General features: G+C 46.3%; 3 protein-coding genes across 7 annotated transcripts in view; 2 read left to right on the top strand and 1 right to left on the bottom strand.

The window, feature by feature from the left end:
- The window catches only part of LOC126531136 (glutamate receptor ionotropic, kainate 5-like), a 193160-nt gene that overhangs the window by 56381 nt on the left and 115087 nt on the right, over nucleotides 1-21692 (bottom strand). The gene's annotated exons all lie outside the window — the stretch shown is intronic.
- Nucleotides 912-6731, top strand: LOC129385066 (neprilysin-1-like). The gene is made up of 3 exons (XM_055070984.2): nucleotides 912-1497; nucleotides 4389-4566; nucleotides 5914-6731. Exons 1-3 carry the CDS (start codon nucleotides 1004-1006, stop codon nucleotides 6442-6444), a joined length of 1203 nt encoding a protein of 400 aa, XP_054926959.1. The 5' UTR covers nucleotides 912-1003; the 3' UTR covers nucleotides 6445-6731.
- Nucleotides 11883-18183, top strand: LOC129385067 (uncharacterized). The gene is made up of 3 exons (XM_055070985.2): nucleotides 11883-13485; nucleotides 15802-16125; nucleotides 17421-18183. The coding sequence occupies exons 1-3, from the start codon at nucleotides 12880-12882 to the stop codon at nucleotides 17532-17534; spliced, it is 1044 nt and encodes a 347-aa protein (XP_054926960.1). The 5' UTR covers nucleotides 11883-12879; the 3' UTR covers nucleotides 17535-18183.

The raw sequence follows: 21692 nt of genomic DNA, 5'->3' as shown, positions 1-21692 counted from the left end.
ACACCACGACAACAAAGGCATGGCTACAATCGGACGACGACAGTGGAATCGCTACGACAAAACGACGATGATAGAAAGACCACGATGACACGACGACGTTGAAATGACGACGGTGGAGCAATGACGATGGAATGACCACGACAACATGACAGCGGTAGCATGTTAGTGTTGGAACGAACTCCCGCGCTTACGTCTGTCATCTGCCGCCGCGAGCCGCCTCGATTCACACTTTATCCGATGTTTGGTTGCGATGTTTGGGTGCGGAAACAGCAAATCGTCCAGAAGTGTAGCCAGGAAAAAGCAAGTATGTCAATGGAACGACGACGATGGAACGACCACGACGGCATGACGCCTACTCTGCGATGACGCAATGACGGGGATGGAGTCATGACGATGGCATGAAAGCGACGGTATGTTGGTGTTGGAGCTGATGTCCGCGGACTGCCTAGTATCGGTCGATCGTCCAAGACAGTAGCCAGGAGCCATCAATGATGAAAATAGTACGATGACGAGGGCGTGATGTCGACATTACATTTAGTATGACCCAAGTATTCTGCAATCGCTATTCGACAAAACAGAGGCCATCAGCTACAGCGACAGGAATGCCGAAGGAATAAGCAAACAAAGCTTTGCTTTAAGAAACTATCGCCATGGTCTTGACAAGAATGTACAATTGTTTCTGCCACTTTTTTGCTATTGCTTTAAAAGGGTCTGAACTTAAGCTTGCTGGTATGGCTTCATTACACTTTGTGCTCGAAAAAAGAAGCAAATGCTAGTAGTCAGCGCCTGTCCAGCCTTTTTTAACTTTGACGTTCTTTTTTGCGTCTGTTTCTCAATGAATTTATTGCTGTTTTGTTTTATAGATACCTGTTACTTCAGCAGCTACGGACAAGAAAAGTCCAAATTTCTCGAGCCAGCAACAAAGCAACTAGGCCCCCGAGGCTCGTCCACCAGACTGAAGTTCATTGCTTATTTAATCAAGTGTTAAATATCGCTTACACACATGAGAACGAGGCAAAACCGGAGTGTCAGGGGTCAGACGGAGGAAAAGAAAAGAGCGCGGGTAAGCGCACAACAGCTGACCCGGGGAACGCTAGCGCCTCTAGTGACCTTCACACAAAGCCAAGCACGCGACCAGGGCCGCGCGGTCTGCTCTCGAGAACAGAAGAAGAAGCGCGTTCGACCGCTTACGATGCAGCGAACCTTGAACGAGAGTTCCCTGCGGCGGTCACTGCCACGTCGGAGTCGACGGAGGTCAAGACGCCTGTGCAGTTCCGCGGAAGTACAGCTGCCCTTGGACTCGTCGGGCCCCGAGTCCGTTGCACGCTACGTACTGTTCGTGCTGTGCGCGGCTGCGATGGTGATCGTAGTCGTGGCGCCCGGCGCACTGCTGCTGCGCACTCGTCCGTGTCGCAACCTGAGCGGATGCTACTCGCTACAGCGGGACCTCCTCGCATCCATCGACAACCGCGTGCCTCCGTGCGACGACTTCTACTGGTAAGTGGAAGTCAGACTTGGCGCTACCGAATGCTTGCAGCCAGTACGGCTTGGGAGTGCAAAATTGTAGCGCCGACCTGTGCCCGGTGTTCAGACAGGTGCGGCTACACTATGACAAAAGCGTGCATGAAACGTCATGCCATACACATGTGCAGTCGCAGTTTAAGAGCACAAAAAAAAATGGAACGTTTGAGACAAACCGCGGCCCGTGTTCATAAAAAGCTCTTGCACTAGAATTGTTAGTAACAGTAAATTCTAACCAGCCCTGATGCTGGACATATTGTTAACGAAGACGGTCAGCCAATGCAAAGAGCCCTCACTAAATAACGAATTAACGAATTCGGCCCCGGATGTGAAGTTCGCACGGTGATTCGTGGAAGCAATCCTTATAATGGTGCAAAAAATGACGCAGCCCTCCTCTGTAAACGTGTTTGAACGTGCTAGTTGCCATGTTGTGAGGGTCCATGACATCTATACAAGTTCAACTGCAGACCAAGTTCAGCGCAGATACCACGTGCTGTCTACAGCTGTCCTTTCACATAACGGGAATTTTGGAACCGTGGCAGCGCACAAAGAGGCCACCGTGAGCGGTGTAAGGACAGAGGAAGTTTGAAGAGAAGACTTTGTGCATGTTATTAAGGTTTTCAAATGCATTATATAGACTGAAAAGTCAATGTTAAAGACGTTCGCCATAACAAAGTGACATCCAAGGCCCTCCAGCAGAGAAGTCGGGCGTCTGTTCCCGTTCCGTGTGTGCAATGCTGTCAGTCGGCAAACGAAAAATACACTCTCCAAGTATGCTGTTGAACTGCGAAGTGAAAATTCCGCTTAGCTCGAGAGCAACAGATAACTAAAAATTCAGTTTTTCCCTGGATACATCACGGCTTTTATTTGCAATCTAAGATATATATTTTCTTTAGGACACAGGCTGCGGTGTGCATTTAAAATTTATGCCAATAAGCTACTGACTCATCATAGCTTATTTCGCTTTCTTGTCATCAAAGCTAACTTATGCTAGCAGGAGTGGCACTTCATGGTATAATCACATCGCAACGAAGTGCCGAACATGGCAAAGTATAGTAGATGCATTTCAAGTTTCGCATTCGCCACTACATGAGACGCTAGCATAGCTCACTCATAGAGCGATCGCGTGTCGCAATTTCAGTACATATTAATTGGAAGGGTCTGCTTATTCGTTTGCTCGCTTCACGTTTAAGTCGGAAGTGCATGGTAGTGCATAGTCAATTGCCGATGTAACCCGAGACGTAAATTCAGTGCGTCCAAGTAGTGACCGCTTTGCTTTCCTGAAGAAGATACAGAATACGTGTTACCTTTCTTGTTCAAATGCATCCAAAAGCCATAAATTATTATTTTATGGAAAAACTGGACCAATTTGAACGCGATTGATTCGAATTGAAGGAATAATGGAATTTGTATTGTTCCCTGAAGCTAAATTGACCTCTTCATGGAGGCGAGCACGTTATTCCCTATAACACAGCATGAAACCCTGCGCTTCAGGAAGATTCACCCTATGTTGGCCTGCAATGTGCGTGCCAAGTATTGGTGCAACGAGGCGCCCTTCGCTGGCGCAAGTGGCTGATGTGGGCAATGTGTCTGTTACGTGACATACACTTCGCAGTGAAAGGTCAGGAAAAAAGAAAGAAAAAACGAAATAAAGGATAGACTTATGAGCCTATCCAGAGTGCGATTGCAAGCACACAGAGTTCAAGTCATACATTTTTCTTTGTAATGGTGAAAAAGAAACATCTTCGGCGCATATCAACACAAACACGCGTACATTCAGTCGCGTCCGCAAGACAGCTGCGTCACAAACATAAGATGGAAAGGTGCGGCGTGTGGAGTACAGGGGAGAGGGGGAGATCACGCCTGGCCTAGGGTACGCGAGGGGTCGCATGTGCCAGAGGAATGTTTCTGTTTCTTTGTTCAAAATTGCGGCAACTTTTGTGAGGCCAGGGGAAGTAGTCTGTAAGAGTCCACCTAGTGGACATGTCCATTTCCTCTGCTATTGAAGTTCTGATTGGCTGAGTTGGGCTGCGCGTCCGCAGCAACCAGGTGCCACAGCAATAGGCAAAATGGACACATCCACTAAGTGGACTCTTACAGAATACCTCCCCAGGAAGGGGGTCATACAACCCCACGTCGTTATATGAGACCCAAACTATGACCTCCACTAACCTCTGAGTTCCGCGAACTGCATTACATAGCATTCTGCACAGGTGGAACCTTTTGTGATTGCAGGAAGACTGCTTTTTATAGAAAATTTATACATGTATGAAAAATAAAATCAGTTAACCAAATGAAAGAAGGACAAAATGAAGTCATAAACATCAACATAACCGAAGGGCGAGGATAATCTCTTACAAATGATGCTGAAGACACATTTAGCTTCATAAATATGGCATATGTTACAAACCGTAGCCGTTAGTATATTCTACCACGTGACCGACTTACCGCACTTCACAAACATGCACTTTTTTTCACTTTGACAATCCTAATACTAGCGCATTAAAAAAATCTCAGTGCCCTTCCACTCTATGAAGAAGGATAACCAACGAAGCTGTGTATGTGGGCCCCTTAGTGTCGAACTGCACCTCCGCCGCGGGTCGACTCGGCATTGCACTATCTTCCGGATCGTCCCACGTATGCGGAGTGCTTAACGCCTGCTTCACCTCCACCGCGCGTCGGTCCCGCATTGCACTGTCCCGGGATCGGCCCACGTATGGGGAGTTTTCTGTGGACCGCCACAAAAGAATCGCCGGTTGGTAGAGGTAAACAGCTTTGCTGTAAAAGAAAGTTTTAGCCCTCTCGTGGGGCTCGCTACAATCGTGACGTTTGCGGCCATGGCCTGAGCTGCCTACGCTCGATTCCAGGCACGTCTGCGGCGGCTGGGACAGACAGTATGCGACAACGCGTGGCCAGACGGCGTCCTGGTACGAGGAAGTCTTCATGGATATGTTCTTGTGGAAAATCATGCAGCGCATCGTCCCGAAGACTCCAGTGAAGACGTTGGATAAGGCGGCCTCAATGCTGCTCCATTGCGTGAAAGATGTACGTCCGTGCTATTGTAGGCATGTGGACTACCTATGACGGCATAAATAGTGATCTTTATGTCAAGACTCTACGGTTATCGTAACTGCGATATATGTGCATTCCGCTTTCAATCAAATGGTGTAATCAATAAGCATAGCGCTACGCGAGTAACATTCTTCAGTGTGTAAAACGCTGTCTTCTGATTAATCGTTTGGCTCCAGTCTCCCATGCTTTATAATATACCAACGGCTACCGTGTGTCAGGTTTCTTCATCTTCAAGTGTTTTCTAATCGCACGGCTAACCCCGACTTTGCACGCGGTATTCGGCTTTAAGGCGCGCGAAAAAGATTGTTGACATTACTGCGGTGCCGGGATTCGCTTCATTGATTCGATCAGTTAAAGAGGAAGTGCAAGAAATGGCACTGATGGAAATTGTAAGCAATTACCTTGACACCTACTGAATGGAACAGTAGCACAGATTTTACTGCGGGCCTCAAAAGTGTTAGTTCAATACCGGCGGTTATACGTTGTCGTGACCCGCATTCTCCAATGCCTCAGGCTCTATACAAGGCTCATTTAACTTGAGTCAAGCATTAAAAATATGCAAATGCCGCGTAGCTGGAGCGAATCAAGGTAATGTTGTTTGCCGTCGCTTGGAGAAGCTCATAATATTTTTGCATTCCGCCTAATTAGATAATTAGTCCTACTTAGTTAATCATTATTTTGCTTGAACAGCCATACTACGGTGAACTCAGAGGCTAAGGCCGCATTTGCTTGAGGTATTGCTAGTAAGAGACTTTTTTCGACAAGAGTCCTTTTACCGGCTTCACGGAACATTTTCCGCCATAAAGGCTTTCGCGGTCATTAAACAAATCCCACAGTAGTCGTTAGAACCACTAGAAGCACATCATTATGCACCCCTTGTGCACCACGAGCCATCTCCACAGAGAGATTGGTGCAAATATTTTGACTATCTGCGCGAGTGACCCTCTGGCAACTGTACACCCAATGGCTGTATAATACACAGCATTTGCCAAAACACAGTTTTCAACCTGTCCCCTTTTGATGAACCAAGTGAAAGAAAGAAAACAAGTAAGGACTGGCAAAAACAGGTCTCCCGAAAATCTCAAACTCAGCCTTGCCATGGCTTCGCACTTGCGCTTATAGCTTTTAGGTAACAGAACGCTTCTTGGTCACGCCGATTGCTTCCGCAAACTAATGTGTCAGGCTCGTCCACACTGGGAGCAGTCTAGATCGTTCACCCGAACGTAAATTGCTGCCCGACTGGTAAATGCCAAGATGTGGATTTCCGCTGGTGACGCGACGCTGACCTTGGACGTTTTCGCGCTCGCACGTAACCTTCAGTCTGGGCACCACGGTGGCGAGACGCTCAGGCACTTCCTCCAAGAAGTGGGGCTGTCGTGGCCGCACAGGAGTCCGGCCACCCGTGAGCAGCTGTTGGACTCGCTGGTGGTGCTCTCGCTCGACATTGGCATGCCGACGCTGTTGAAGTTCGTCGTGGGTCGCCACCTATCCCGACCGACGGAAAACACGCTGTACATGTCGCTGGACCAGCGGTACGAACTGTGGTCCCAAGACATCGACCAGCTTCACGGCAGAGGCGCGCTCAGCCGCTACCTGCGCCGAGGAGCCGAGATCGTCGGCGGCTTGGGCGGCTCCTACAGCATCATGATCGAGGACGTGCTGACGACGCACGAGGACCTGTGGACATTTGTGCAGGCACGAGCTCATATCAGTATCCCTCTTTCTGACAACGTAGTCCCCCTGATGCAGCAGTTCTCGAAATTCGTCTCACTGACATCTTGGCCACAAGCGCTGCTCCATCTCTTTAATCGGAAAGATCCAAATGAGCGTAAATGCACTCAATATTTTTAACGCAGAATTGATGTTTAGGAAACTACATATATAAAAAAAACAATAGTAATGCTAACGAAAGGGACAGGCATGATTAGCATAGACGCGTTTATATCGTCTTCTCGAAGGTTTGGGGTCACTGCTGTATGTCTTTTTTGTGCAACTATAAGCAATGTAAAAATGTGTTTACCTTACAAATCGATATGTGCAGATAACGTAAAATGAAATGTTTTTTGCTAATATGCACATTTTATGAGCCATACTCTACGACTTAAAAACAAACGAAAGTGCAATAAGAGCTTTCATTGTTTAAAATATAGCAAGTAGGGGGCACATACCCATGCATACTTAGTTATTTGCACTTTCCTCGTCTAGTTATCGAGGGCGTACAACTTTATCAGCGACCGGATTTTGGGCGCCATAATACAGGCACTTAAAGCCGTAATTTAGACGCGATAGGGGCTTAAATAGGCACTATAACTTGTTCGCAAACCGCGACTTGTTCTACGTATCAAGTTTGTCCAGCCTATCGTCATGGTAAGAAAACTGCTATGGCGTTTACTTGTGAGGCCTGAACGGCAATAACCATACAGTGCAAGCCATCGATTTACAGAGCTTTCAAAGTTACATGAAAGGTCGCTATTTCTTCAATCCTCATTCTGCAGCCAGCACCCCTGCCACATTTGTTCTGGCAATGGCATTGTATATTTCATAGCCGACCTTTCTTGCTTATAATGCCGCATCAGATAGAGCGAGCTCGGAAAACACAACATACACCGGAAAGATGCTAAACGGTTAACGAGAAAAGCTAAAAACTGTGTTTATTCGATTGAATTAGAAGTGTTCCAGTAACAGAATAGTTGAATAGTACACGTTTACAAGTCCTTGTTAAAAGTTATAAGAACAGAAACACACGATTACTTTCTCCAGATATTGTGGTTCAAGCTTTTGCCTTTTTTCACGCGAAATACGTTTGCTGGTTGACAACGAGAAGCTAACATTGACAAAGAGGCGCTTTTTTTTTTTCGAGTAATTGACGGCTCACACACTCTAGGATTCTTGAATGTTAGCCTTATTCTCTATACAGTGAGCTGCCGGGCGGCGACAACAAGGTAAAAGAGGAAAAGTGTGGGACCTCAAAGGAACGGGCATCGCCATAGAATTGGAAGAACGCCATCTCCTGCGCAACGCTATCACGTGACAGAGTTGAAGAGAGGGACGCGAGACGAACGGGCGCTTTGTGTTGCGGGCGTGTGCAGTGACCGAAGGGACTTATTTATCTTGACCAGTGTAATGTAAGATATTATATGAAAAAAACTTTTAAGATACCACCGGATTTATCGGCGAACTACAACAGCCTGTAAGAACCTCCGAAGTTGCTTTGAGCAGAAAATAAAAATCGATGTTTCTTAGCTAAGACCGGCTGTTTCTTCGCACAGACTTGTTTCGACAGCCACTACCACCTACATGAAATACATTAACCTTTTATATCATAAGAAGCCAACAAACACGATATGATACAAACTTATGATATGACTAATAAAGATCGAGCCCCTCGGTTAACCCCCTTTCTTCTCGTTTATTAACCTTTTATAGTCACGTATCTGTGTCACGATGCGTAAACCGTTCACGAGAATGCTTCCTCAAGCGCTTTCTGAAATTGCTATGACTTTGTTTTTCGTAAGGTATCTTTCTATATAAAAAGCATCTCAGAGTACAGGAGTATGAATCTCCTTACGCGTACTTATTTAAATAACAAAAAGGGGTGAACCAAGTCTGAGCTAACCAGGTTAGCTCAGATGGTAGTGCGGCTGCCCCGGAAAGGCGGGGATCCCGGGTTCGAGTCCCGGATCAGGCCGAATTTTTCTCCAACTATGAGGCTTTTTTCTTCGAGGATACCGTATGGGTTTCCTTTGTAGCAATTTGCTACGTTTTGGTGGATGTCTCATTTTTCCTTTACCTTTGGTGAAAGTCGCACCCTCGACCTTTGGTGGGAGTGGAACCCACGGTTTTATTGTTAATTATGGCGAAGTTAAATAAGGTACAGTTGATTAAGGTAGCGTCAATTAAGGCATTCGAGCCCACGACCTTTAGTGGGAGAAAACTAGTAATAAGATGTAACAACGAATTCGAATGAGAATATCAAGCAATTTAATGTCTCTTGAGCAAGCAGTTTTCGCCTTCAACCTCTTTGACGTATAGTAAAGCGACTGCCGATTTTCGCACATTTCGTACCTTATTCATATTGTATTTCACGCGCAGTAACGTCGCCCTTGACTTATTTAGCGTCGACACTAGGGTGACCATTTCTTTTTCCAGCGTTTGACACTCTGGAATGCGCCCCTCACCTCGGTCTTCATGTTGCTATTTCACGCTACTGCGATCCATAGGGCCGATTAGGCCTGATTCTTTACGGTTTCTTAAATCACGCGCCAAAGACTCTACGACGCACTCGCGTGGCCACCGAATCTCCGCTCTCGCAGCTTCTCCGAGCGAGCTCTTATCCGTTGCGTGCTCGGGTACTTGGCGTCATTGGCAGAAAGCACAGCAGTGAAGTTAAATGGCATTTGGCGGTGGCACGACAGAGGCTGACAGTGACACAGGCACATACATCTCACCCCGTTTGTGGATCATTATACTCATGTTTTACTATGTCCTTAGTTCCTGACTATTCCTGCGTGTTCTCGGCACGGAGAGCTATTATTTGGTGCATAGTCATGTGCATGCAGTATCTACAACAACCTAACCAACCGTCTTAAGTGCTTACAAGATAGGCAGATCCCAGATACGCCAACCTTGTCCCCGTGTTAACCCCGTGCGAAGTCCCATAAGAAGACCTTGTCTTCAATAAGAGGAGATGATGACGGCATGACGGGCAGAGTTTGTTGCAGAAGGGCACAGTTTATTCCTGATTTATTGCAGAGTTAAGGTAAGCGGCCACCAGCCGGTGTGTCTGTAGGGCTGCAGAACCAGAAAAGAAGCGTAGGCGCCGAAAAGGGGATTGTATTTCCAAAGGAGTTTGCACGCTTCGACTAACACATGTGCAGCCCAATCTACAGTCAAGTGTATTTCGAAGCTATAGTCTAGGGTACACCTTTTTGAAAAGACAGCATTTTTTCAAATCCCCACCTGCGATGTAAATGTAGTTCCATGTCCTCTGGAAAAGGAGGAGACATTTAGTAATCTTTATCTCTGGCATTGCTAACCCGGGTTGGGGAAATGGTGAGACGCTCTCGAAGCATCAACCAACGTTGACGACACAAGTGTTTATTTTCGAAATCACGCTGCTGGAGGCGTTGGAACGAGCTACAGCGTCTGCGAATGCTGCCAGTTCTCGCGGAAAGAAGCGAGATATTCTGGTTTCAAAACAAAGAGCTCCACGAAAAAAAGCTTTTCAGGTGCCAAAAGTCAAAACAGCCATATATAGGCACAGATGACACAAACAGGCATTTAAAGGCCTTACAAAGTAAGTGTTAAACTGCATTCTAACACATAATTTGTGCTCAAACAAAAGGATGGGATCCTGACGAGCGGCAACAAATAAGTATTTGGCTATAATCTGGTCTATACGTGATAAGGTAGCAAAAGCGAATATTGTTTTTTTTTTCTCGACAGCAGACGACTTACAGGTACGCCCATAATATATATATAACCTTTGTCGAAATATTCCTTCAGAATAGCAAGCTTATAAGAGTAAATGCGCAAAAACGTTGGCAGAAAACACACATACAGAACAGTTTACAATTTATCCTTCCCGCAAATAAAATATTAAATCTCATGTAGTCTAGCTCTCTCTTGATAGCCGCACCTATAAAGAATGCTATTTTTGGTTCATAGGCACCGCCATCGTGGGCTGTTAAATGAACAGTTTATGTGCGAAGTCACCTTAAATCAGTATGGTCATGAAACACCGAGTGCATCGATGCAGTCATTTTCATGCGCAGAAATCGACTGCAATACAGTGCGTTTGGTTGTAACAGAGAAAATGGCAACATTAGGAGTTCATTGGAAAGCTTCCGCAGAATAGCCTACGTACACAAGTAGAGGCGTTTGTGAGGCGCAGAGGCCGTTGTTGCTTACTATTAGTCTTCTTCCTTTACGTGAGTAGTTTGCCAACTGCTTGTATATTGTCAGAATTTCTGTTCCAGCGGAATGGCATTCCGGCCTTCCTTCATTCACAAGATAACTGGCACAGTTAAACGTCTAAGTGTCTAGAACTTGAGCATTCAGTTAGAGCGTATACGTTCTCGTCGTAATCCAGGAAGTAAACTTGAAAGCTTTCATCACACCATCGTGCAAGCTAGCGCTGTAGTCAACTCATTTGACAAGTTCAACCATCTCCCAGTGCAAACATATTCAAAATGTGTACTTTAAATGAAAGCAGGTAGATTTCTACGCGATTCCTTTCGATGACGTATTCTTCCTCTTTCGCTATTTTTGGACAAGCATTGCCGCCTTTTTAGGGCCGTTTTAAGACGTATAATGATTAGTTGTTGGTCAGGGATATGCTGCTTCTCCTGATGCGACTATTACACATGAAAAAGGAGGATTCGCTCCAATTAGACGTCGTTTTATTAAATGAACCTGTCGTCACAAAGGGACTATAATGCATAGGTAAGAATGTAAAGTGCAGAATACAAGTGCTAACCAGGGAATCTAACCTAACCTAACCTACCTAGATTCAAAGGGCTAAGATGCTAAAATGTAAAAGGAAAAGCGTGAATTCATTAGTTAAGGGTGCAGCTTTAACCATGGCGGCCGCTGCATGAGTTTCAAAGTTTGTCATGGGGCCCTATAAGGTAAAGCTATTCCCATATGTTTTTATTCCAATCTCATGGTGTCAAATTTGTGTAACTGCCGACGCAAGCATAGGACGGTGAACCGCAGGGTTGTCTGAACAGACCAATCAAACGCTCTCCTCGTTCATAGGAGGTCACTCTTGCTTGAAAAACGAATAACATTGCCTACAACGAGCGGTTTGTCTTATCTAATTGGCTGGCAAGAGGCGAGGAGCACGCTCAGTTGGAGAGGGATTCGATGGGGCCGAGCCACTGCACTGAAAATTGATAACCGGATGAAGAGGGTGGCGCCGGCGTCTGCGATTGGTCCGCTTTCCCTTACTTAGCTTGCGGTGGCTGGTCGAAAATTGCGGCGGCATGCAACGGAAGCATAAGAATTGCACTAGGACGGATCCTCAGCAAAGAAGAGTTGGCAGAACGAGGTCGTGAACGTGCCGAAACGTTACACGGCCACGCAAAAAGTTTAATTATACGCAAATAAACCAATGCTCTCCGCAGGTGCGAGTAGCCAGTGCATGAACAATCGGCAACAGCCATCTTTTATTCCTTTCGGAACGGAGCAGCCTGCGGCTATTCAGAAGAAAATTCAGTTTTGTTCCGCATATTGATGCATCCCTACCGCGTCCACGTCACTTTGACGCGGTGAGTTTTTGCGGTTTTGTGAGGTCGTGTGACAGGCAGGTGAAGTGGGTGTAGCCCGAAAACTTTTGACCAGTAGCCGAGGGCTAATGGCGAAAAGGCGTCGAATCAGAAATAAGCATTTTTTTATTTTCTTCGGTCAAATCATGGATAATCAATGTGTGTACGTCATATCAGATGGGGAGCTATCGCTGTTTTCGGGACGTTGCGTTACAGAGAGCAAAAGTGGGGGGTGGTCCAAAAAAGTTTTTGACCATTCGCGGAAGGCTGATTGCAGAATTGGAAAAGAAAAGTTTGGAATAGTTTTGCGTTATAGCGCCCATGGTGCTGATTTTTCACCCTATACTGTGGATTTTGACTTTTTTTTTAGTTTTTATAGTATTGATTGATTCGCTGATTAATGACAAAGGCCGAACACAATAACCGGGCTACAATGCGGCTTCACTGAAGTGCTTCAGAATAACTTTCAACGTCTCAGGTTCTTAAAAACACTTCTGAATCTACGTACATGGGCATTTCCCTTTTTTTTTTTCGTCGTGACGTGGTCGTAGCGTCCGGAAACTGCACCAGCGAAAACGTGCCCACCACAAGAACGTCATATCCGCTGAGCAGTGCAGTGCGCTCCATTACATTTATTTCCGTTTAGCTTTACCCTTCTGCGGTAGCATGATGCTCGCAATACTCAGTTATATTGGCGAAATGTTCGTCTGCTGTGTGCATTCGATAAACGCCCACTCGTGCGCATTGCTACACGCAGCATTCTTACAACACCTATACCCCGCCCCGGTACTTGAACCTCAGCGACCCCGAACTTCGGCGCGCCATCAACGGCCACCTGCCCGATGATTCGCAGCTCTGGGTTGACGATGAGGTCGTCGACTTGCACCCAGGCATCTTCGACTCCATTGACGAAAGCTACCTGCGAGTCGACGGACACCGCGAGCGTTTCAAACTGTTCCTCGGTGCCTACCTGGTCTGGACCCTGTCTCCCTTCCTGTCCAGCCACCTGCACAAGGCCATGCTCGCCGACATGGGCCGAGTGGACTCTGCTCTGGCACGCCGATCGCGCGAGTGCTTCGAGACCATCAGCCACGTGATGCCGCTGGCGAGCTGGACGCTGCAAGCCGACCTAATAGGGGACACCCGCTTCGCGTGGGGCGTCGTCGGAGCCATTCTCCGCGCCCTGAACCATTACGTCTCATCCTACAGCCAATCGGCGGGCGCCGCAGTCGCATCGGCGACGGCGTACATGAAGATCAACGCGCTGAACATGAGCTCGACGTGGCCTATGCTGGACAAGGTGTACGCGTTTGTTCCCGGCGAAACCATCAACGGCAGCTACTTCGATCGCTACAGGCGCGTCGCGCATGCCGCGGTGCTCCGAAACAAGCAGTCACTGCGTAGTCCCCGCCAGAACATCTATCACCTGCCGGGTGTATCGCACGAGGTCGTTTACCGTCTCCTGGTGGCCCGCGAAGTTCCCGTGAGCTACGCCAGCTTATCGCCCCCGCTATCACTGCCGGGACACGCCCTCGCGGTGCCGCTCGCCACCGTAGGAATACCTGCGACCAACCACGTCCTGGCGCTGCTGTACATGGACTTTTACTCCGATGACCATTTTCAGGTGAGGCACACAAGCGAGAGCGGCATTTGGGTTTCGGGATAAAATGTTTACATGTTAAAAAAAAAATTATGGCTTTCGATAGCGGGAGAATGCGCCTGTTATTTATTGCTCTGTTAGAACTAATAACTTGATAATACGCAATAATTCATTTGCCAAAATGGTGCTTAGAAGCACATTTGAACGAGGTGTCTTAGACTAACTCATATTTTCTCACGGCAAGAGTATTAGTAATGGCATAACTTCACAACCTATCAGGAGACGCTTGCCATATAACACGAGGAGCCCAATCGGGCTCAATTTAGGAACTCGCGTCACATGTAAAAATGAATGCACGTGGGAAACAACTGAGTGTTTTCTTGGAAGGGAATGCCCGATGCGAAGCGACAGATAAAAAAGAATTGCATTTTCTCACTAATTATGAAGCATTGCAGCGATAGCTGGCGCAATATTGTGCGCATAAATGTTTTGCCCTGTTTTCGTTGCTAACAGTTGCAGCGAACATTCGCAGACGTGAGCGAAACATCTCCTTTGAAGAACAAAAGTTGCTCTAGTTCGAGTAATTCTCGTTTATAGAGGTGGCCCTTCCCAGTAGCGAAGTTTAAATTCTTTCGCCTCGGTGATAGCTTATGGATAAGTTGCAGAGCTAGCCCTCAGCCGATGGCTTTAGCCAGCGCCTAATAGTCTATGAACTTGTGACATTACACTGCAAGATATTACCAGTGTACATTCTAAAAAATCGTGAGGAGCCCACAGACCAAATCAAATATCGTTAACGACTTTTCTCGGAAAACAAGCCATGCATTTAAAAGGCTCAAAAATACAAATATTTAGGAATGCCAGCAATATGCGGGATATATAAGACAGTACTTCAATTAATGTTTGGAAGAGTAGACAGCTGATGATATAACGCATATGCCAATAAAATAAAGCGCATCAGCGCATGAAACGCGGTTTTCTTTCATGCGCGTAAGCAATTTTACAGTAGTTGCAGTGGCTGCAAAGCAGGTGCATCGCAGCACACGGATAAACTTTCATCCTTCTTTTTCACATCACTGACTTAATTTGCAGGCTTTGAGTGCCTACATAGCCTGTATAATCTAAATCTTCATTATGCATATTGGAGTAGGTAGCTTCACGCCTCCTCCCCTAACTCACTATGCGAAATCTACGTGCTCTCCAGAGACGAAGGTTTTGTCCCTGTAGTGCATTGTGATCCAGAGAATGTCCACAGTGTTGTTTGCAAAAAATTATGTTGGCATGAGTCTACCTAAGTATCAGGGGCTATACGTGCATATGGCGTCTCAGACAGCACATGAACATCTGCAGAAAACCGTCCGCAAACTTTTTAGACCGCGACTCTTAGGCACGCGTCCCTGCATTGAGAGTCGGCGTCCTTCGGCGTAACCGAGCGAATGAGCACAGCGAAGGAGGAAAGAGCGCAGAGGGGGATGAAAAACGGCGACATCGAAGACAGCGCGGTGAGGAAAGCGGATGAGGAAGGTGCAGCAAAATCATGAGGAGGAAAGCGGAGGATGCGAGTGTGGCGAAAAGGTGAGTACGAAAGCGGAGTGCCACACGAGACGTGCTCCACGGCGGCAACCAGGCATGCGGCGAACGTGTCCACTAATATCATATATGGGAACAAAACGCTGGTGTGGGCTTCGGACCCACTGCGCATGCGCTACTTCGTCAGCGCCCTCCCCCCCCCCCCCCCCCCCCCCGCTAGAGAATGCATTCCGCGCGAGCCTCGCGGTGCCGTGTTCACGCTTTCTTTCTGAACAATGAGCGACGCAACCGGTGGAAGTGCTTCGTCTGCCGCTGAACGAGCTACCCGAGCAGAGGCTCAGCGCAGCCGCCGAGAGCACCCTGTCGCTTAGAATCAAATGTTTTGCCACAGTGTATCGCAAATTCAAGACACCTAAATGGCTGCGCTCAAAATTTGCATTAGGGAGTATCGCAACCGTCTGTCGACTTTATAGACCAAGTATACTTTAACGGTCTTTGTGCGGACAAAGTGGTGTCATATAGTTTGCCTGCCCTCGAAAGGGATCACCATGGGCACAGTAGCCACGAGACAACCCCTCGACATCATTGCACAACATCCTAATACGCGCGAACCAACGTTGTTGTTGTTGTTGTTGTTGTTGTTGTTGTTGTTGTTGTTGTTGTTGTTGTTGTTGTTGTTGTTGTTGTTGTTGTTGTTGTTGTTGTTGTTGTTGTTGTTGTTGTTGTTGTTGTTGTTGTTGTTGTTGTTGTTGTTGTTGTTGTTGTTGTTCGCGTTCACCTTTTCCGCATTGTTACTCGAACCGCCCGCAGCCACACAGTGAAGAGAAGATGAAGGCAATCCTGGGATGGCCGCTTTACAATGACATGACAAATTTCGGGGAAACCATCAGGATCCGCGTCAACGGCACGGCGGAAGCGTGGACTTTGACTCTACAGGAGAGGTACGACATCATGAAAAGCAGCATAGCGACGCTGTCGGCTGTGCACGTGATCGAAAAGCACTACGCAGAGCTTGCGAAGGCCGTATGGTTGCCGGCGACCACGTCGTTCCCTGGAATTCCGGAGAGCAAGCTCTTATTCCTGCTGACCTGCTTCATGAATTGTGGCTCGACCGGTCGCTTACATTTCCTAAAGGTACGGTATTCACTACACATGGTTCCACCAAGAGGTTCTTCCCTGATTCGGTCTTACTGCACTAATATTATGCAGACGCCTGTAAAGAAAGAGTCATTTGCCCTGTAAACTGAAAGAGACGGAGAATAACCATCTTTGGCACCTAATTCGATGCCCTACTGGGTCTAGGCCATAACGTAGCGCCGCGTATCAACTGCGCACAAGTGACGCGGAAAGTTGGATCACGTGCGGAGCGTCCGCTACAAACTGGCTTAGCCACAGCACTTCACCTACAACAAGGACGAATTCGCCAGCGGGAATGAATTCATACTTCAAATCTACGCTAAAAACAGCACCATACGAAAGAAAAAGAATGCAGCAGGAGGTCTGTATTCGTACCACAGCGCTCGTCCTGCGCTCTTTTCGTGTGGACGTCGCTTTTCGCGCTGATTTCAATTATTCATTTCAACTAGCTTGGCTTTACAGATCACGGCGAGGAAAAACGCAACTTTCGTAGGGAGCAAGTAGTGCTCCCTGTATCACAACGTATCGAGTAAAGCTTCGGCGATTGGCTGACTTGAGGACGACCGAGGATGTTATTCCGAAAGCCCCAAGGCAATCTTTCCGCTAATTAGTCAGAAATTGGGAACGACAAGCGACAAAGTTCCTGGACATAATATACCGCGTGAAGAAAAGGCTTGCTGCAAGTCATGTGAGCGCCACCGAGGGGAAGCGGTGTCACGTGATCAAACTTTCGACGTCAAATCGACAGCAGTGACAGCGCTTCCACTGGAGGCACTCGAGCCCAATAACTCCAGGAACACCCTGACACAGAACACCAGGATTCCCTTGGGTATTTCTAAGAGGACAGGGCCAAAAGCGAGATCTGAAACCTAACGTTGGGTGAAAGTGTGTCGCTACTCTCGACAGAGAAGCTTTCCTCTTCTATAAAAAGAAAATATTGTTTTCTTAGGGAATTGTACTATGCCAGCTGAATGTTAGACCGGGTTAACTTGTACAAGGTTCGCGCAGTTTTTATGCCCGTCCTGAAAGAGCATGCCCATGGTAAAGAGGACAAGAGAAAGGCCTCTGATGAAAAGAACGGCCCTAGTCGAAGATGTGTCTGAATCCTCCAAATACTAAGTTCCTAGAGCTACAGCCGCTTCTTCGTTGAATTTTATATTGTCGCATTTCACTAGCGTTACAGCGGAGTCGGCGTTTCAGCGATCTCAGACTAGTTTGCGTGCATGAGCTTTTTGGCAAATTGAAGACGCGTGATATTCACTCACCAAAGCTTCGTCACCGATATATTGCAGAGGACATACTGCAACATCGCACTGCCAGCAGTACCAAGCTTTCTGAGGGCCTTCCATTGTTCCCCCGGGAGCCAGCTGGTGACAAATTTCAAGTGGCGAAATCCAATGGAATGAACTACCTCACTAGGCCGAGCATCGAGATGGCACAACATACGCTGGGCTCTAGGAACAGTGAATTGTCAAAGCACTGCTCATGTTTTGCGAACCAAAGGGAGCAAGGGGGCAGAAGCGCAGGGAGGAATGTTTATTTTGTTTATAGTGCTTTCTTTATCGCGATTGTCCCCACTATAGCTGGTATTCAAATTCTAGTAGCAGTTTTGCTTCGTGGGGCGTTTTATGAGATCACTCTGGAGATGTCTATTGCAATGATTGTCTTAAAGCGTGCTGTGTTATAATGCCTATATCTTTGGGACACGAAAGAAATTATTTATTGAAAATTACTTTAAATGCGGCAAGTAAGAGCAGCTCGATCTTCGTTGATACTAATTCTTTATTGGGTGCTTACATATGCACATCTCAATAGAAAACAATGTCCTTATATAGCCAGTGACTATGAAGACCACCTTCCTTGGGAACTATACACGATGTTAATGTAAATTTTGTAAATAACTACCAGTAGCTGGCCTCACTTTGATGTGGCAATTACAATAGGGCGTTGCAGAACTGAGAGCATTAGCCAACCCTCGGGAGATCATACTCTACTTTTACCAAGTCGCTGTATACTTTCAAAACACCAAATAAAGCACATGTTGCCGTAACTGACAAGAACCCTTCAAGGTTGACGCCTCTTACATACGAAACGCACTTATCCAGTGTTTATAGCTACATGGCCTGTGATTCTTGCGCAATGGAAGTGCTTTTAAATAACCATTCTGGGCGACACTGGTCACAGCGAGATACTAATGAGTGCGCGTCAATAATCTGAACTGTCCGTATCATTTTACTCGTCCTCACCTAGAGTAGCCTGCTACGCATGCCGCCAGCAGGAAAACCTCTCCAGTTGTCAGTCAGCCTCTGCCTCCCTCACTCTGATCACTCGTTTTGAGAGCACTTGCCACGTGAGAAGAAACAGCGTCGACCATTTTGCTCTGCGCATTTCAAGCTGATAAAATTCAGCATCGCCAACGCATTCAGCAAAGTGTGCGACTACAATGCATGACAAGCTTTTATTCAGATAGCACTGTAGGTGTTCAGTACAACAGCCACACAACAAAAGAACAACGTAGTTCAGTCAAAATGCCTTAAGAACCAATTTACTTGCTTAATCACTCACTCATCTTACGTCACCTTACTTTACCATCACCTTACCTCACCTCACTTAATTTTACTTAACCTTGCCCTTGACTTACTCTACCTTACTTTACCTTACTTTACGTTATCTACTGACTCACTCACTTTACATTAACTCACTTTAACTCACTTTAAACCCGCCGTGGTTGCTCAGTAGCTATGGTGTTGGGCTGCTGAGCACGAGGATGCGGGATCGAATCCCGGCCATGGCGGCCGCATTCCGATGGGGGCGAAAACACCCGTGTGCTTAGATTTAGGTGCACGTTAACGAACCCCAGGTGGGCGAATTTTCCGGAGTCCTCCACTACGGCGTGCCTCATAATCAGAAGTGGTTTTGGCACGTAAAACCCCATAATTAATTTTTTTTTCACTCTAACTCACTTACTCTAACTCACTTACGCTACCCACCTACCCACCTACCTACCCACCCACCTTTACTTTACTTACTTTACTTTACTTACTTACTTTACTTACTTACTTACTTTACCTACTTACTTTACCTACTTACTTACTCACTCACTCACTCACTCACTCACTCACTCACTCACTCACTCACTCACTTACTCACTCACTTACTCACTCACTTACTCACTCACTTACTCACTCACTTACTCACTCACTTACTCACTCACTCACTTACTCGCTCACTTGCTCACTCACTCACTCACTTACTCACTCACTTACTCACTTACTTACTCACTCACTTACTTACTCACTCACTTACTTACTCACTCACTTACTTACTCACTCACTTACTTACTCACTCACTTACGCTACTTACTTACGCTACTTACGCTACTTACTTACTTACGCTACTTATGTTACTTGGCTGTGAGACGGTTGTGAGCAATCGTCAATTACTCCAACCAATCGGCTCTGCCGGTAGCCATTTCATGCTTACAGCAACTGAAACAGCGCAGTTTTATTCTGTCGCCGTTAGGGCAATGGCAGGGGTGCAGCTTGCACTACTTAGACGCTAGTTGATGCAGCTTCGTCCTTATTTGTGAGAGAGTAAACCATCAAATAGCCTCAATGCAATCGGCTACGACTGCATGGGAATTGATGAGCTTTGCATTCTCAATTTTCTGTATCGAGAGCAACAGGTCGAGCGGACGCTGGTCGTCACCTTGTCATGCACTGAAGAAGCTTCGCCGTTACAAAGTGAGCCTGCGGCAAATATTCCGCGAAGGTTGACGCTACTTACATGCAAACCTACAAATTTTAAGCATTGTTTAAATTAGCCACACTATTGTTTCTAGATCAGTACAGATCGGACGTTCCCACTGTTGTGAGGCCGCATCTAAGCCAAACTCAATGTAAGTGTGCGTTTCGTAATGAGGGTAACATATACAAAACTCGCAAATTGTATTTGCAAACAATTGAACGGAGTAGTTATCAAATTAGTTGCCGACGGCTTTCTGGAATTTCTGGAAAACGCTTTCTTGCTTTTTCGCACAATAAACATTTATTCCTCCTCCTCACCGAGGAATTTACTACCATAAAACGCTTTCTACCAATAATTTGGTATCCAGATAAGGCAACAGTACCGGTAACATAGGCAGATATGTGTTAGACCTCTGCGATATTCAAAAGTTACAACTTACTGTTGTCTGGTAGTGAAGCAGATTGCACGAACCGACCGCGTACGCTGCACCATAGCCACAGATCTGTTGTGCAGCAGCCTGTTACCTATATGCCATCCTACGAAATATCGTTATTCTTTAAGTTTTCTGCACAATATTTGCCAAAATAGTTCTTTAGAAAACATAACAAAGGCGGATATCCAGTATGTGTGGCATTAGCTTTCCCCCTTTGCCACACGACCTTGGGACTACTTTTGCCAACATAAACTACAGTTGTGAAAACATCATCTTCATACACTGTTCTTGCACTAAAACGGCTTTCGAAATTATGGTATAAAGCAGGAAAAGATGACGCTTAAACAAACTTTACAATAAGGGTTATAGGACGCAAGTCGTTCGCTCCGTGGCGTTTAAGTACTACTAGCTAGGTGTGCATCTCTGTTCTGTATTTTAAAGAGTGACGTAATGCGCTACTGGGAACAACATTGCATGAACTAAAATCCCACAGAGGAAACGACTGGATGTCCTATAGCAGTTGTGACTAAACAAATTGTACATGTTTCACATTTTTCTGTTCTTGAAGCAGAATTCCTCAAATCGTTTTGACGCAAAAACTACTTATAAAGATGAGCTTTGCACAACTTTTGTGAGGAATAAGACATTATCAAACTTGCCAGAAAATGGCAAAAATGTATCCTGTCAGTCTTTCTTTAATCCAGCTGCAGTGCTCTAGGTGCAGCAGGAATCGACGGGAAATGAACACTGCGATTGTCGTTACTGACACTCATGTGTGTATCCGTCAGCGTCTATGCATCTAGACACGTCACAGGAAGTGTTTAAAATAACAAAGTTCAGCCTATCCGCTCTGGGCGCTCTCCACAGAAATCAAGCCAAATTACAGACGCTTTCGTTACAACTGTTCAGGGGGAAACTGAGTTATTCCTGCAGCTGGTCAGTATCTCGAGTGTCTGCACCTGCCAAAGTGCCATGAAATACAAGAAAACAAAGCAAAATTTTATAAATTTTTACACACCATCTTGCAGACATCATCAGTGGCACCAAAACGACGGAACGGTAAGCTGGCTAACGTGATGGTGTTCCTTGCATGTCTTGAGCTATTTTTCGGGACCAGTTCGTAATTATGCGGGACCTTAGCCACCAGGTCGTCCGACTTACGGCTAACATGTTTAATATTTTTACTTATGCTATAGCAGCAACCTGAACCGATGTTTGTATAAATGTGCCCCGTATTGTCACAGTGATTCAATGCTATCAAACCGCTTGAATTCAGTGAGGAACAATAAGGTTTAGTGTATATTGGCTACAATTAAGGCGGATGTACAGCTTAAGAAGCTCGGAAAAGGTTTATGGCTTATGTCTACTCGATATAAGTTATTTT

This window comes from Dermacentor andersoni, chromosome 5, assembly GCF_023375885.2.
Source record: "Dermacentor andersoni chromosome 5, qqDerAnde1_hic_scaffold, whole genome shotgun sequence".
In the NCBI taxonomy this organism is placed as follows: domain Eukaryota; kingdom Metazoa; phylum Arthropoda; class Arachnida; order Ixodida; family Ixodidae; genus Dermacentor; species Dermacentor andersoni.
This window is presented reverse-complemented; position numbering and strand designations above follow the sequence as displayed.